Here is an 18,075-nt window from a genome sequence, read left to right as displayed (position 1 = left end):
AATTTAAAGTCAAGTGAGAGAATTGCAGCTGTTACTTAAGAAATGCTTATAAATCACCCCGACCAGATTCTGTTCTATTTCATCTGGGCAAATTCCCATGGGAGTTTCCCTGGTGTTACAGAGCAGATTATTTTAAACAGCTACACTGAAGCAAGAAGCTGCACTTAAGCTACACGTAAGCAAGAAGTCCCATCAAGGATTTGCATTCAATTATTTGAGTATTGGGATGCCTTCAACCCTCCCAAGATGTGCACTCTGATGTGGTATGCTGATATTGAAGTATGTTTTAAAAATTGCAGCAGACAAGTTTATTTTGGAAAAACAAAAACAAAACCTCTTGAATGATGCAAGTCACCAATAAAAAAGCTCCCAAAAGAAAACAAATTAGAACTCCTAAAAGGAAGGGTCACTTAATACAATAAGGGTAATCAAACCAATGGTGAGGAAGTATTGAGGAGATAACACCATGGCTGCAAATTTTTACAGGATAGCCTGCTCAGTGCAAAGATACCTGGATTAAGGGAATCAGAGACATGGGACCTAGCAGACACAGTTTTTCTAAGGACTTGTCTACACTTACAGCACTGAAGCAGCTGGGTCGCCGTGGCACTTAGTGGAAATGCCGCCTATGCCAACAAGAGAGCTTCTCCCATCAGCGTAGGTACTCCACTGCCCTGAGAGGTGGCAGTTATGTTGATGGGAGAAGACTTCTGTCAACATAGCGCTGTGTACACTGGGAGTTAGATGGATATAACTATGTTGCTCCGGGGATTTTCCACACCACTCAGGCCTGGTCTAGACTAGATGTGATAAATCAACCCCTGCTGGATCAGTTGCTGCCCACCGATCCAGCAGGTAGTCTAGACAAGCCCTCAGAGGTGTAGTTATACCAACATAAATTTGTAGTGTAGACCAGGGCCTACTGACAGTGGCATAGAAACTTCCACTTCATTTATGTATCTGTAGTCATCCGGTGGATAGTGTACTGATCAAGGAAGTCAGGAGATCTGGATTCCATTCTCAGCCCTGCCATTTCTGTGGGCTTATTTATGTGGATGCTTAAGGTCAGATTTTAAACCAGTTTAGTTAAAATGGTGCCAAAGGCTTTGTGGACATGGTGATTTTGGTTTAGCTCAAAAGTCCATTAGGAATCAGCTTTAGCTAGTCCAAAATGTTCATACAGTGTTCCACCATGTTCAGACAGTTTTTTACACTGGTTTAACTAAACGGGATTAAAATCACACCTTAAGTTACACATGCACAACTTACTTTTGGAACTGCTGTTACATTAATAATTTTTGGTATTTTCTAACCATCGTGAGGGAGTTGTCCACAAGACACTCTGATTCTGTTTTTTAACGGTTTAGGTTAGTGAGTTTTAATATGCTCAGTACCATTACTGAATGATAAATATTGTCATAGCTGGGAATAATGAGATGGGGCAGGGGTGTTACTCTCACACAGGACTAATATTGAGATTTGTTAGGTAAACAGACTGTACCTTTCACCTTCTTGTTTCTAAGCAAACGTTATGTAATTCACAATTTGATTTCTATTGATGTCTAACTTTTAAAAACAAAGTTTTATTCTGTTTTAAAACAGTAGAGTGAACATCACGGGCCAAATTCAGCACTGGTGTAAACATACACAATCTTGTTTGAAACAAGATTATGGTGACATGAAATAGGTATCTTTCAGTTTGTGTCAGTGGGGTCTACTTGGAGCAGTTGAGTACTCATGCTCCTTAATTGTGGGACCCTGTATAGACAAGCCCAAAGTCAGTGGAGCTGCGCCAGGCCTGCATTTGGCTCACTCTGTCAGACAATACTGGAATTGTTAGACAACATACTGTGGGATCCAGTAGCTAATAAATAAGGGGGAAATGAACCTAGGAACGTGTTCCTGAGCTGGTCCCATTTTAATTTTTTCTGTGTACTCAGGAATGATTCTTACATACTAATATTTAATTTTGAAAGTTTTATTTTATTTTTAAAAGGGAATTGAACTTTTTTAGCACTAAAAATATTTTCTTTACAGTTTGGAAATTAAAAAAAAAATCTGTTGGGAAGAGAGAACACTTTATAAAAACAAACATTTAACAGAGATAATCAGCTCATTGGGGCCAGAGATTCAGTACTGATACAAGGGCCAATTCTATCTCTCTCTCATAATGTTAAGCTGGATATCAGCATGAGGTCTAGGGATCAAATAATAATACTTAGCATCTATGGTACACGTCAAACATTATCTGAAGGTAAAGCATGGGCCAGTCCAGCACCCACAGATGTTCAATGAAAAGACTCCCATTGATTAGTGAGGGGCTTGGTCAGGCCATCAGTGAGTAGTGACAGAACCAGGACTACAAACAAGGTCTTTAGACTCCCAATCTTATGTTTACTCCACTAGGCCATGCTGCGTATTTTGCAGCTCTCTTGTATGATAAGAGATCAGATGACTGTGGTGATATTTTTAAATAAAAACTTAAAACCATACACATGCAGGGTCCCTTAGTGCACAGCCTACAGCTCCAAATGGGATAAGGAAAAGGGCTTTTGGTGACACTTAATCTCTTTTTACATTCTGTCTTTGCATGCAGACTGAAGTACAATTTGAGACATGTTTGTTTATTTGGGGTACAGATGGCAAAATCTGGATGATCAAAGCCCGGAATGGATATTTCTAAATAGTAGAATTGCAGTAGCCGATAATAGATTGCAATATCAATTATGAGCCTGGAGCCAAAAGCAACAGTGTGTAGTAGCATCCAATTCCATTTTCTGCCAGTCAACAAAGAGGACTATTGCTATTAAAACACACTGTTAGTAATGTAAATTATGAAACGTTGTTGTTTGTTTCCATAATGCTGAATAGCAATGATGATCAAAGAGTTAAGTGATTATGCCAAAACAACAGCAGCAGCGGCAGCACCACCACCACCACCACTCCCAGTGTAGCCAATGATCAGAACATTCCCTTGATTATGTAGTGCCATGTAGATAAGGTGACCAGATAGCAGGTGTGAACAATTGGGACAGGTTTGAGAGGTAATACATGTCTATATAAGACATAGGCACCTATATAAGACAAAGCCCCAAATATTAGGACTGTCCTTATAAAATCAGGACATCTGGTCATCCTATGTGTGGCATCTGCAGCTGAAACTGCAATGTAATTGACTAATTTGAATGGAGAATATTCTAACTTTAACATTAAATATACTAAATTTATGCCATTGTAATTTTAAGATTGATTGTGTATTGTTTTGTTTTTTTGGTCTTCTCATTATTAGATTGATGTTCCAGAGGAAGAGAACAGGAAAAAAGTATTGTTTTCATCGCCATGTATTAAGTGAGTTTCATACACATTGTTGCTCTCTTTTTCATCTTGACATATATGAAAAATAAATAAGCAGAAGGATTATGTTTACTTCAGAGTCACAGGGCATTAGAGTTAATTTAGTCAAACTCTGATACACCAATATTTTAGTTTATGCTGTTTAATTTTTGCAAACTAGGAATATTTGAATAAGAATCCTTTCAATTTTTCGTCTCATTCATATGAAATTAAGCACTAATTACTGTAAGATAGAACAAATATTCCTGAAAGATGACTCAAAACAATTCAATTTTATTTTTGGCTGGAATATAAACAACAGACTGAACTTCACAGATTCAAGAAATGGTAGATGATATTGACTTTGAAATCAATCATTTTTGAAATCTGCTTTTTTGAGATACTGAGAAGAGCTACTTCTAGGGGTTGATGCTGAGAGGGTCTGTGAACCTACCAGTCCCATCAATTGCATGTACTTAGCACCTCACATGATCAATTATTATAGACTTATTTTAATACAGAAAGACTACGAGAGGCAGTATCATTCCTAGTGCAAATGGATACAGCTTGATTTCAGTTGCATTCCGTAGTATCATTTTTGGACAGTCCTAGTTTGTTGACTTACATGATTGTTCACTTGTAAAGTGAAAAACAAAATGAAGCAGAGGTGGGTTACATAAAACAGTCTGAGCCTTTCCCTTAAAGGTAAAATTAAGAAAAAAATAATTTCAAATTAATAGAACTGTTCAAACTCCGCTTTTCTGGTAGCTTGGAAAGTCACTAGAAAAGATCAACAGGAGCAATCTGATTTTAAAAGTCCCTTCATATCACCCTCTTTAAAAAAACAACAAATAACTTTTAGCAAAATAAACTGAAAAATTTAGAATTATGAAGAAGGTGACCAATATGTGATCAGGGTTCAAATTATGTCACAGAAAGAGGTGGGGAGTGGGCAGGGATTCTCTTTTACACCTATGTGACAATCTGCTGGGTTTCCCAAAACTGTGAGTTTCTGTGTTGCCCCTCTCAGACTCAGTGTAGCAGCAGCAGCAGCAAAGTTCCCACTTGCTATGTGTCAGCTCTCTGACACACTGGCTTGTCTGCCTTGCCAGCAAACTTTTTAGGATTCTGCCAGTGCAAACCCTGTCTCGCAGGTAACAATCAGTGAACCCCATTCCCATGTTCCTCATAGACATCTTTCTGCAACACTCACAAAAACAAGTTCACTAGTCCTTTAACAAGACAGTACACAGTAGCTTATTACGTTCAATGGGGTTAACCAACAGTCTATTTCAATCAAAGCATTGAGTTGGTGTATGCTTTAAGTAAAACAGGTTTGTTAACAAAAGGACACAGATTTAAGTAATATCAGATATAAAGAATCAGGGTAGAAGCAAACAAAACAGGTTACAAACAAAATAAAATATTCTTCTAAGTCTAAAACTACTTAATATACTAGTGTCTTTTCTTCAAAGCAGTTTTTGTCACCATAGTCTTTCTTCCTGCATGGCTGGCTAGACCTTTAGCCAGGATCCAGCACATGGAGCTGAAAGTGCTTTGTTTCTTGGATTCCTAAGGTGAAGAATAACTAAAGGGTTCACTCCCCTCCTTATAGTCCAGTAAACTTTGAAATGTGTTATTTTGAAGTGTATCCTCAGATAAAGTTCCTTTCCCCTGCTGGATGTGGACACCATGCTGTCTGGTGTAGATTCTGTGCTGGTTCTGCCCTTGCTGGTGATTTTTAAAATGCAAATTATCCCATCCTGCAACCTCTGATACAAGTGACTAGCCCATTGAATTTGGCCACACCTGATCTGAGATGTTGGCCTCTTTCCATTGTCTGGAGAAAATCTGTTTATGAATTCTCCCTGACATCCCTGGTTTAAACACATTTTAGTCACATATTTCCAGCACATCTTTACAGTTCTTTGAGGGTTAACTATACATTCATTGTGCAAGAATATTAATGATCAGTGAGTTATTAGTTTTCCAGTGACATATTACAAGCCACCTTTTGGGAAAATAGCATGATAACAGAATGCAATCTGGCATGGGGGCGCTCTTAGGGTCACAGCCTCCTTCACCATGTAAGGGTGGTACTAAATGATAAATAATTGGTGCATTCAGTGATTTAAATATTGCTCCACAGCAACTTTATGTTCCAGTTAAATGAAAAAAATTGAATTCAGTGTGTGGTATCCTGCTGTAAATTGTAAAGCTGTCACGGGCATTGATCTCCCCCCCCCCCCCATTAAGAGTTTATATTTTCTGAAATCCATCATGGAAAAATAAAGCTTGTCCCAATAGAGGAAAAGGTTGTAGGGGGCAGAGATGTGTGAATCTTAGTATACTATTTAAACAGCATTTCACAGTGGCTTATCTATTCAAACAGATTAAATAAAAATGTGATTGCAGCCATTGCTGATGTGTGTCCCCCGGCCCATCCCCTCCACTGAAGACTGACTACAGGCCGTCCAGCTGTAAAAAATATTTTAAAAGCCTATGGTGCTCAGTTTTTTTGTTTTTTAATGTAGCTTCAATGGAATTAAGACAGCATTACTTTTCCTTTTTTGTGTATTTCTTAACTTGGAAATATTCTATGGGCCATCTTCTTAAGTGTGCAAAATATGAGTGGACAGTGGCTTCAAGTCATCTTTCCAAACCCCTGATCCTGGGCAGGCCAGCCAGGAAAGTAGACCTGATGCAATTGAAAGCAGCTCTCCAGGACCAAGGTGCCAGCTAGGGATCAGCCACAGCACTGCACACGCGCCTCACTCCCTCCCACTCCTAGCGTCCTACATCTTGCTACTCCCCACCCGCCATACACCCTACTGAGAAGCAGGGATTGGATATAGGAGAGCTAGGCCTATGGATAGTTTGTACCCATTTAGGGCAGCTTTCTGCCTGTTTTGTGCTGTCTAAGTATAACCATTAGGCCCCTATTTTTAACCATCTTGGCCAGAAAGATATAAATATGGTGGGTTTTGCTTCATGATAACTATTCTGAGTATCCTATGCAATTTGTTCTGGCTATGTAATGCCCAAGACAAGAAGTGAAATGACAAAAATATTAAAATTAATATGTAAAGCCAATTCATTCTTTTGTGTTTGTGCAGGGGCCCGAGATGCGTAGCTCGGTTTGAATATATCGGAGACCAGAAAGATGAACTAAGTTTTTCAGAAGGTGAAATTATTCTTCTTAAGGAATATGTAAATGAAGAATGGGCCAGTGGAGAGCTGAAAGGCACATCTGGAATTTTCCCCTTGAACTTTGTGGAAATTATTGAAGATCTGCCTGGATTAGGTACAATATATCAGCACTCTCTAGGTGTATAACTGGAATAGAGTCAGTGTATAACATTTAGTATTGCATGTAGGTAGTATGATATAATGTATGAGGAGCTGGAAAGAAAAATGCACTTTATTTAGGAAGACTACTAAAAATGAGGAAAGGGATTAGTGAAAACAAGAGATAAAAATGAAAGAGGTCAAAAGTGAAAATTGAAAGGAAAGTTAGCCTTTTGAAGAGAAGCCAGTTGTTGAATACAGTAAAAGCTGTGTTATCTGGCACTTTACCAGCTGGAACGCTCTATAAACCGGCATTTTTTATCTTTATTGGCAGTCTGGCTGGCGTGGGGCTGGCAGGCTCCCTACCTGGCTCCACGTGGCTGCACAGAAGCAGCGACATGTCCCCTCTGCTCCTAGGTGGAGGAATGGTCATGAGGGGTTTGGAGTGCAGGAGGGGGCATGGGCTAAACTCCCTCCCTCTTAGTTAACTGGAAGTTTTCACTTACCGGCACCTCGCATACCCCCAACATGCTGGATAAAAAAGCTTTTACTGTAATATGGTATCAAAAAATGCTGTTCTTGATTTTCACTTCCTCGCCAACATGTTGAACTCACATCACATGAAATTCTGAAGAGCAAGAGCAAATATTTGAACTGTTTATACTTTATTATGTAGGTGTAGGAGCACCACTGAAGAACAAGACGGAGAGTTCTGCTTGTCTTTCTCAGGTAGGCTACTGGAATTCAATACACTGAAGCCAAATTAACAAGAGGTAAATTGCATAAGATAAATTTTCATAATGATGCATAGGGAGATCAGCTACCCAACTTCCATCGAAATTAGTAGGCATTATTAAGCATCTTATTCTCAGTGCATTGTGTAAATAATTACTCATAGAAACCTAAATTGCAGTTGATGAAATCATTCATTAGCAGGAAGTCATCAGACATTGCTCTTACTTTTATTTCCTTTGTTTAGGCAATTTCTATTGTTCAGTCTCTTGTGATTTGTTGAGCTACTGTAGTTTAGTTTAGTCTGCTTTTAATTTGTAATGAGCATTAGATAGTGTCTTTTGTTTGTTATCCCACCTCTAAATATATTAAAAGGGGAGGTAGACAGTATGAGACAGGAGTAACCGACGTGAAAGTTTCTTAAATTGGATGATCATTGAAATGTTATTCTAATCTACAATTGTATAGAGCACATATGGTATAACGGTTAACACAGGGGTGTCAGATTCATTTGTAGGAAGGGATTAATTCTTTGCTTAATTAAGGTCTGTGGGCCTGCTTATACATTCAGCACTCTATGCCCCAACAATTCACAGTGGAATATCTGCTGCTTTCACCAGTAGTTCGGACAGCGATAGGGTATATGGGCTGTATGTAATATCTAAAGTTAGCTCTTCCTGGTTCAGTGCCTTCCTGTAACATTCATCATTCAGTAAGAAAGTCAGCTGCTATTCCTGCCCTTTATCTTCTTTCCAGGGCCGGCTCCAGGGTTTTTGCCACCCCAAGCAGCAGGGGGGAAAAAAAAAGCCGTGATCGGCAGCAGCTCCACTGTGCCACTTTCTTCTTCGGTGGCAGGTCCTTCCCTCCAAGAGGGACCGAGGGACCTGCTGCCAAATTGCCGTGGAAGAGCCCGACTTGCTGCCCCTTCCCCTTGGCCGCCCCAAGCACCTGCTTGCTGAGCTGATGCCTGGAGCCGGCCCTGCTTCTTTCCCTACCTTTGTGAGTTTTCTCTGTTCTTTCTTCCACATTTCCTTCTCTATAGCAACTCCTAGTTCCCAGCTCAGTGGATTCTACTCCCATTTATCCCCTAGATGAAAAAAATGATCCGTGATTACATAGCTAATGGTGGGAGGAAAGTTTTGTCATTGGGCTTTGAAGATGACACTTCATTCAGATTAATAAGGGAAAGAGCAGTTTGCACTGAATCACTTTTATACTGTTCCCAGTTGGAAGGTTCTAGCCCTCATAGCTGCAGAGAGAATTTAATTAGTTTATGAAAACTTAGATTATGTACAGTCTGAATATGCCAGGGTCCTATCAATACATTATACGAGCCATGCCTTTCCTAACCTCGGTTAAAACAAAAAAGAGCAGCGGTCAGGGAGATCATGAGGCTTAAATTCAGTTGAACCAGTTGATTGTGTGGCTTTGGTACAAATTACCCCTTCACTTTCCTGTGTTCATTTTCATTCAGCAAAGCCTCCTTGAAAACCAGCTTCTCTGGCAGAGTGACACTTTCCTGAGTTAATAAGAAGTGACCAGGGGGACACAACAATAAGTTTCAAAATCTCCTTTTCAGGCCTCTAAGAGATGTCTAACAGGGAGAAATTACAAAAAGTAAAACATGCGCACACAAAAGATCATATTCAAAATTTGCTTGACTCTCTTCCTTTCAAAGCACTGTGCTAAGAAAAGGATTGTGCACCTCTACAAGCATCGTAAACCAAGTCTGTGGATTCACAATATCCTCTGTAGACTTTGCAAGTCAGGATTGTTATAACTTCCTCCCACCCCCTTAACTTTGATACTCTGTGTGTTAAACCAATTAAGCAAATATAATATTATGCAAAAAAAAATAGATCGTATTCATGTGGGTTATCCTTCCTGTCTAAATCTACTACTCCACCCAAGTCTCTGTTTTAAAATAAACTTGACATTTCCTGCAAACAGATCTTGTTTGTTTACTTTGACAGACCGATAGACATTCTGGAGAGTGGTGTGAAGCGCTTCATGATTTTACAGCAGAAACCAATGAAGATTTATCCTTTAAAAAGGGAGACTACATCCAGATATTGGAGCATGTGGACTCAGAGTGGTGCAGAGGGAGACTGAATGATAGCGAAGGCATTTTCCCGGCAGTTTTTGTTCAGACGTGCTCCGGTACAGTATTTCTAGTGGAAGATAAATTCTCATTTCTTAAGCCAAATGCCTGTGCTCATAATGATGATTGGTGCTCTGGTTCCCAGAGTGATGTAATTAGCTAGGTATATCTATAACACTAAGCACTACTGCAGTGACATGCCATTGCCTAGAGATCAAACTAGGCCTTTTACCAACATTTTCCAAATAATGGCACAGAGTCAATCACTACAGCTGAATAGATACCATTAGAGATGAGAACTTTGCTCTAATTTAGTTTGCATTTGCAGCTGATCTTTGTATCAGTAAACAATATCCAGGTTTAATTACTGCTTGGAATGTTTAACATTCCCTGTACTCTAAAGTAATACTAACATCCAAGAGGAAAGCTAGGTTAGTTCTGGCCTGGGCTTTATCACTGAGGTAAAACCATTGTCTTTAAATTAAATCTATAGTTACAGCTGTCCAATGCTGTAGCCTTCAGTGGGGTTTCACACGTGTAACTGAAGGCACTGAGCCAAGTTGGCAGCTGGTATGAATCAGTGTAGTTCCACTGAAGATTTGTCCCATAATTTGTGGACAGTGGACTTGCATTGATGGCCCTGTCCAAAAAATTAACTTACTCTATTCTGTTTAATTGAAGAAACGTGAGCAAGAAACCAGTCTAGTTCACTATAAGAATGGAATTAGTTCTCTATGGCTAACAGTAGCCAAAAGCAGTAAAATTTTAGTTTTTTTCCCACTCAATTAAATACCTGTGATTCAGAATATACAGAAAGTAAGGTGGCTTTACATAGTCAGTTTGTGTCTGATACTGTTACTTAGTGCTCCATTATTGTATATATTACATCAGGGTAGTCTATTTTTTTGTCAAAGTCCAGGCTCCAGAAAAAATAAAAAACAACACTTATCATAATAAAAAGATTTCAGGGTCCATTCAAAGGCATCTGGAAGTCCAGATTTGGCCTGCTGTCTTCCTACTGAATATCCCTGCATTACATTTTCCAGTTAGGAAGAGAAAAGTCCAACTCCTCCTTGTAAAATTCAGTTAATGAAAACGGTTGGGTGGGTCAGCAGTGGGACAAGCTCTTGACTCAATCTCTGAAATCCCCTTCCTATAAAATGAACTCATTTCTACTGCAGAGGAAACAATCTATCTGTAAGGAATATCAGTGACAGATTTCAACTGAAAGTTGTTTAGTTTTTATAGTGGTAGAAGTTCATTGGTCAGCATAATTATTTTATTATATTGTGACCCATCCAATATGTAGGATTTATTGCAGTTGTGTTCCATGCTATGTACTAATAATGCACTCTGTGAATGGAGGGAGAGAGAGAATCCAAGCACTGAAAACTGTCATCTTGTTGTAGAATTCTCTTTACAAAATATTTGTTAAAATACAAAAACAATTTTTAATCACTTGTGTATTGTCGATTGTTATACAGCTGGAGTAAAGACAGCACAGTCTCCAGGATTCAGGAAAGGAAAAGCCAAGGCTTTATATGATTTCCAGGGAGAGAATGAGGATGAGCTCTCCTTCAAGGTAAATATCTTAGTCATTGCTGTTAGCTCACAAACTTCAAAAGAAATATTGAGAAAGCAGATTGTATGAAGCAGACCAATTGAGCTGGACCTCATCTTCCTTAGAAACACAGCTTGAAAAGGTAAACTGTTACTGCCCTGGAAATAAGGCCAAATCCTGGGACTGAAAGTGGAGGAGTGAAAGGGGCACAAAGATGGCATAACACTCACCTTTGAAATCTGCTGCCCTGTGTCAGTCCAGTTCCATGGCATAAATCAGAGCAGGTTATCAGGCAGCCCCAAGAGGTTGAAACAGCAGCTCTGTGAATCCATGAAGGAATAGTGAAGCCTCATCCATACCAGCCATGCTTCTGTGGTAGCAGTAGGGTGGTTGGCAAAGGAGGGGTTACAATGAATCTATACCCCAGGAAGATTCACTTTGCAGTGGGCTGATCCTCCTTTGGCTGGTTACGTTGATCCCAGGCTGCCTGGCCAGAGTTAGCACATTCAGATTTGAAAGTTACAAGGTCAATAAAGTAGCAGTTTACAATAGCCTCATCTCAAACATCTACTCAGCCTCTGTAGTGCTTAGAGCTAGCATATCCACCTCTGCTAACACTGCAAATATAATTGTAGCAAGTACTAGAAAAGCCCACATCCAGGTACTCTTCATCAGCATTCCAGTAAGATCACTAATATTAGATGAACCTGAGGCTCAACAGCCAAGTGGTTATTTACTGAAAATGAATCAATTGTTTCAGAACACTTGCAATACATGGACTGACCACAATGTGTCTGTTCCCAAAAGGTAAAAGTTGAAAATCTGCATGCTACAAAAGGGCTGTTTTACAGTACATCTCAGCAGGGTACCTGACATCATGAGGGTGTATCACTTAAACTAGGATTTGCTCCTGGATCTTTGTCTATTTACTGGAGATCTTTCCAAAACATTAACTTTTTGATGTGTGGTAAATATAAATAGTAGCAACTATCAGAAGTCCCAAATGTTTGTCTGTGCCACTGTTAATGTGGATGTTTTTGGCTTTTCTATAACTTTACTGTGACTTCTCTCAGGGTACAGCTGTTTGTTCAAGATATTTTATTTATTTCCAAAGTCAGAGAGTAGTTTCACTTTGACAAATTGAGCTTGTTACTTTGTCACACTTTAGAAAAAAGGTAAAATGAAGTTTTCTGACCAGATGCATTTATTTTCAGTTGTATCAGAAATTAGAGATCTGATCAAATAGGGCACCACAGAATTTCTCACTGTGCCTAGGAAGCAGAAGACAGGATGAAATATAGGAACGTAACAGTAGTAGCAATAGCACCTAACCCAATGATGGTGGCTCTTTAAAATACATTTAGTACAGTGTGTGTTGGGGTTTCCTGAGACGTTTTCACAGGACAGCATGCAGTTGTGACATTGAATACCCAGCAAGCAGTATGCCATTTGATTTTCTGGCAGACTATTTGAAGAGCTAAAGGATGTTACCAAGAAGCAGTGGGTCTATAGTATATCAGAACCAATGACCTAGATACTGAGGGAACTTGAAACTTAAATTGGCAAGACCTGCATAGACATTCAAAGCAAGATCAGATGACTAGTAATCTCAAAAATACTACCTTTTACTGTGCCTAAAGAAGATCCTATGTGAGCACTTTAGTTTCCCAAGACCATAAAACTCCAGGAGCAGAGTATTCTAGACTAAAAGCAGAACCAATGCACTGGAAGAAAGGACAAGACTATGGGAGAATAAGCATGGGGCACAGCATGATGAAAATAGGAACAAAGAATAGTAGATCAGACAGACAGTACTAATTCTAGTCCACTTCATACAACCTCTTAAACTCCTCAGACCATTGTGCCACACTTTTGGGAACCATACTGAGGAAAACCTCAAGGAGTGAGTGTCAGGGGTGGATAACAAGAACAATGGGGGTCTGACACTTAGCTTGTAACAAAGAGCTGAAAAGGAATTGTGCTTACTAGAGGGGGAAAAAAAACAATTGAGAGAATATATTTCCCTGTTCCATGACAAAGAAGTTTTAAGTGGCTCATCAACATATACTGTTATATATACACCAAAACTCAAAGAGCTAGATCCAAAAAGAAATTTAGGCACTTAACTGTAACTTTAAGTACCTGAGTCAAAAAAAAAATTAGATTTTCAAAATCCCTGCTCAGCTGCTATGACCTTGTTTCCAGGCACCTAAGTTTCCAGTGATAAAGTTCATTAGATACCTAAAAATCCACTGCTAGCCAGGTACACAGCTACTTCAGTCCAGGCACCTAGCTCATGCCTAAGTCCTGGTGGGATCTGCCAATTAGGCACTGCCCCACTTATCTTGCCTAAAGGGCCCAATGTGATAGACATGCTCAGAGGCCTGCCTGATTTGGAGCATGAATTTGAACCAGCATGTCCCGTTTCTCAGAACAGAGCCCTGACTATGAGATACTCTGAGATAGGTGTCTCCCAAGTCTGTGAAGATGTTTTACTTTGTATAAATGTAAAGTTAGCAACAGATGCCAATATTTTATTGTTCTCTATATAAATCTAAGTTTTATGAAGGTGAATTTGTTACTGCTTCTCCCTCTACTCCCATATCAAGCTATATTTGAGCAGAAAAGATTCATTGTTGCTCATTTTCTTACAGGCAGGTGATATGATAACAGAGTTGGAACCTGTAGATGAAGACTGGATGAGTGGAGAAGTACAAGGCAAATCTGGAATATTTCCCAAGAACTTTGTTCAAGTTCTATAGGCATCATAAGGATGGAGCTCAGTTCTGCTCACTAGGCATATGGAAGCAAATGCTTATCTAGCACAAAGGCACATTATACTTCAGCAAACAAAGAACTATCATCTTTTTTGTCACTTGAGTTATTACTTTGACTATCAAATATGATTTGCACTATATTCTTTAGAAAGAGAACCACATCATATTATAATTTCCTGAAACACCAACATTTGCTGTGACAACAAAACTTAGTCATACTTTGTGAACGTTCCACATGAGCTAGCAAACAGAATTTCCACAGGATTTTTAATAGTTTCCAGCTAGGGAAATTAAATGTGGTACAATATCTTACAAATTAAGTGAACTGCATTCTAGTAGTTGACCTGATCTGGTATTCATTTATCCTGCATACAATTTGCATAAATTAAGATTGTTTAATAGGCTTTTTAGAAATGCATTTATTTTGCAGATTTAAGTATTATGTTAAATATGTATACCACATTTTTGATTTTCAGATTTCACTACTTCTTGAGTTAATATCCTCATGAGCAATAAAAAGCAGTTGTTTCAGGACTGAGAGGATAAAGGATCGACACTTTGTAGAGTTTGTCATTTCATATATGGGATACCAAAGTCTAACAAGCAGGAGGATCAAAAAGCTAAGAAAACTTCACTCACTTAATAGTTTCTCCATCTTTGAAAGGGCTGAGTGAACTTGTGAAGTTCAAGGTTTTTGTACTTGTAGAATTCATAAAACTAGGATGAACTCAGTCTTTTTTACTGAACAGTGATTACGCCTGTCAGCCCCAACACATTTTTCTAGTTAAAGGGAAACCTGCTCTGTGCCCCAAGGAATAGATGAAAAATCACCAACATTTAAAAACAAAAACCCTCACTCTGTGGTTGGTTCAAGCTAGTGCCCCAGGGAGAGTGTTTTCGTATTAGAAACTCTCATTCACACCCTGATCCAGTCTCTGGGTTTGTCTGTCAGTCTGCTTGCTTTTTTTAAAAAAAAAGATTTTTTTCCTTGTCAATTTTCATTTCCCTTACACAGAAAAACCCAATTCCATTCCCACTTCAGCTTAACATTCAAACCTGACAGTGTTTGAAATTAGCAAAAGAAGCTTACCTATCAGTTCTATAAACCCCCAGCACCTTTCATCCCGGCTGCCATTCTTGTTTTGTTTCTTTCAGCTAAATAGTTCATTTTAATAAGAATATTTCACAGCCTTATGTCTGAGTGAGAACAACTAACTGAGGTATCCACTGAAAAAGTTATTTTCTATAAATCACCTAAATAACCTAAGATGTAGCATTATAAATCATCTGTCAAGGCAGAAAGCAGCAGACACCAAGAGAAATTATCCTAACAGGCACAAAGATTTTTTTTTTGTTTACAAAAACAATGCAAAAGTATACAAGTTAAATTACATAGACTAAATAAGTCTGATATTAGACACATTTCCAGATAAGAATAACGCATTCTGGAAACCAACACTTTCCAGAATCTTTGACAATAGCTCCATATTAAACAAGTTAATTGTTAATCCACCTCCCATTCTGGGCTGATGTGTACTGTAAAAAAACAAAACAAACAAAAAACATTTAATCTTCATTATGCTGCAGTTTGTTCTATACGTGTTCAATGGTATCCTATTCCCACATGAGCAACTGACTCCTTTTGTATTCTCTGATGAACAAGGCAACTGAATAAAGTGTGTGTGTACTATATCTGAGGATTAATAGGTGCAGGTGGCAAATAAAAAAAGCCAGGCTTTTCAGAATCTCTTTCCATCAGTAAAGTACAGCATAGGGTAAAAGTCAGAGCATCAAGGTGTTGATTCAGCATTGATCATTTAAAGTTTGGAGACCATGAAGATCTTTTTAGCAAGTTCCATCTTTAATATCTTGATTTAATGTTGAAGTCTAATACAGGCCTCTCTGCTACTATCTCTCATCCTGTGATGTTGCTTTCCCCTGGGCTTATAGAAAGGATGCTCAGATACTATAGTAATGGACTAATATAAAAACCCTGATAAAATACAATGGATATTAGCATCAAAATTTGCCTTTTTAGTTCATGGATGAAAAGGACATTTTCTTATTTTATGTGCCCAAAAAGTAAATTCTAATTCCACTTAATGATAAACCTGTATGTGCTCTTTTGGAAAAGTCTTCTCCCCTTTCACTTGAAGAAAAAAAAATACATATAGTGTTGCTTTACAGTATGGGTACCATGTCAAAGGTTTAAGCAAAATGGACTTCTTTCATCATGGCTCTGTGCCAATGCAATTGGTAAACCGCCTGTGAATATTTTTTAACAGTAGAACTAGTAAAAATTTAAGAACTTGATAAAAATGACACTTACTCAACTTACTTTCTCCAAATGAGATACCTAAATCATTGAGGAGGCAGATAAGGTATTAGTGTGCAATGTTTACTTACTATTGACTTTGGGCTTGTCTACATGGGGGATAATGGGCTCCATAGTACACTTCAGAAATCACATCCCTAATGTGCTGTGCATTAATTGGTCTGTGTAGACATTACTGGTGCTCTTTAATGCAGTGCTGTTTCAAATAGTGCTACATTAAACCATACTAGTGAACCTTTACTGTGCACCAGCAGGGTATACACAGAGACATTGATTTCTAAAGCACATTAACATGGGCATATCACACACATCCCCATAGCTCACATTACCTTGCTGTGTAGACAACCCTTTAATTATGTCAGCTCTCTAAAGCTTTGATACAAATATTTTTAAACCAATAGTGAATTTATAGATTTTTCCAAAAGAAAAAAGGGGGTGTGAAGATTTGGCTATATTGGTCTATTAATTTTTACCACTTTAATTAAATGCATGACAGCCATTACATTTCAAACTTTTTAAATAAAGATCTGTTTAATTGAATAATCCTTGTATTTTATTTTGTAACTCCAAATACTAAATCAGGAAATATAGCAAACATAATACTACTTATAAAAGGATAAAATGGCTGGAAGCTGCAAATTCAGAACAAAAGCACCATCTAAGGGCTTTTTACATTATTGTAGCTTTGCCAGTTCAGAAAATCGCTTTGTTTCAGTCCCTTGATAAATTTAAATTAACTAATCTGTTTTGCAAAAAATATCTCCTTTACTGTTAGACAATATCTGTGACCACAGACGTTTATACAGAAAGTCTAAAATCCCTATTGATTACAAGGATGTAATTCAGCAGAAAAGGGAAGTGAAAAGGGAAAATTCCTGTGAAAATCCTAAATTACATTTGCAATTAATATAAAAGATTATGCTATCTTGAAATTCAACTAGGGTCTATGATGCATTAATATGTTAGAGTGGTTTTCGTAAGCTCCAGGCTGTTAGTGTTTTGTTAAATTATCCACAGTGAAAGTAGCATCTTTGTGACAGAACACATTTTTCCATGATTTTTATATATAGTGAATATAGTACAAAATAAAAACTTCTGCATTCTGCAAGTCCAAATTTGTTTCCAACATTATGGTACCAGTATAAATTAAATTTGTATTTAATCAATAAATTTTTATATGCATGTCTGAGTCACATTTGAGTCTGTATTTACCTTTAACTCTCAATAATTCTGATTTAATGAAAGGATTGATATCTTTAAATACGTGAGGTTACGTTCAGTTAACATGGTCTATAATGCAATAATTGCTTTGTCTGGTGGGCTGTAGTTTTAGGCCTGGTCTACACAGATCTTATACCAGTATAAATATTTCCATTAGGGATTTAAATAAAAATGGTACACGGTATAAATGTACCTTACACCAGTAGTCAATATTTTGGAAATAACTGCACCTTTGTCCCTCCATGGTCTGTTCAATAGACCAGGCCTCTAGCAATCATCTCTCTATTGGAAATGTCACATAACTAATGCTACAGTTTTGTCACCGAGATCGCAGAAGTCACGGAATCCATTACTTCTACAGACCTCCATGACTTCAGACCTGACAGCTGGGAGTCACAGGGTCGCACCACCTCCCACAGCAGCAAGTATCCCCACCACGGTGGGGCAGGAGGACCCCCTCCCCATCCAGCTTCTGCCGCGGGGGAAGGCACAGGGATACTCTGAGCCACCCTGCCCCTTCCCATTTTATCAGATATTTTTAGTAAAAGTCAGGACAGGTCACAGGCTTCCATGAATTTTTTCTTTATTGACCATGACTTTTACTAAAAATATCCATGACAAAATCTTAGCCTTACACGACTCTCTCCATCCAACCCAGGGATTTAAGCTGCAGTTCAAGAGCCTGCCAACCACATTTATAAGTTCTCTAATGCCTTAGTCCAAAAAA

General features: G+C 38.4%; 1 protein-coding gene across 7 annotated transcripts in view; it reads left to right on the top strand.

The window, feature by feature from the left end:
• Positions 1-16,711, top strand: part of SH3D19 (SH3 domain containing 19) — a 171,970-nt gene extending 155,259 nt beyond the window's left edge. For all 7 annotated transcript variants that reach the window (XM_075066320.1, XM_075066319.1, XM_075066318.1 and 4 more), the window contains 6 exons: positions 3,290-3,348; positions 6,450-6,637; positions 7,298-7,350; positions 9,327-9,513; positions 10,939-11,036; positions 13,670-16,711. In XM_075066320.1, coding sequence (XP_074922421.1) covers positions 3,290-3,348; positions 6,450-6,637; positions 7,298-7,350; positions 9,327-9,513; positions 10,939-11,036; positions 13,670-13,777 — 693 coding nt within the window. In that variant the 3' untranslated portion in view covers positions 13,778-16,711. The remainder of the gene's footprint in view (positions 1-3,289; positions 3,349-6,449; positions 6,638-7,297; positions 7,351-9,326; positions 9,514-10,938; positions 11,037-13,669) is intronic.
• Positions 16,712-18,075: the final 1,364 nt, after the last annotated feature.

Source organism: Chelonoidis abingdonii, chromosome 5 (assembly GCF_003597395.2).
Source record: "Chelonoidis abingdonii isolate Lonesome George chromosome 5, CheloAbing_2.0, whole genome shotgun sequence".
NCBI lineage: Eukaryota > Metazoa > Chordata > Testudines > Testudinidae > Chelonoidis > Chelonoidis abingdonii.
The sequence above is the reverse complement of the archived record's forward strand: the minus strand, read 5'-3'. Positions and strand labels throughout refer to the sequence as shown.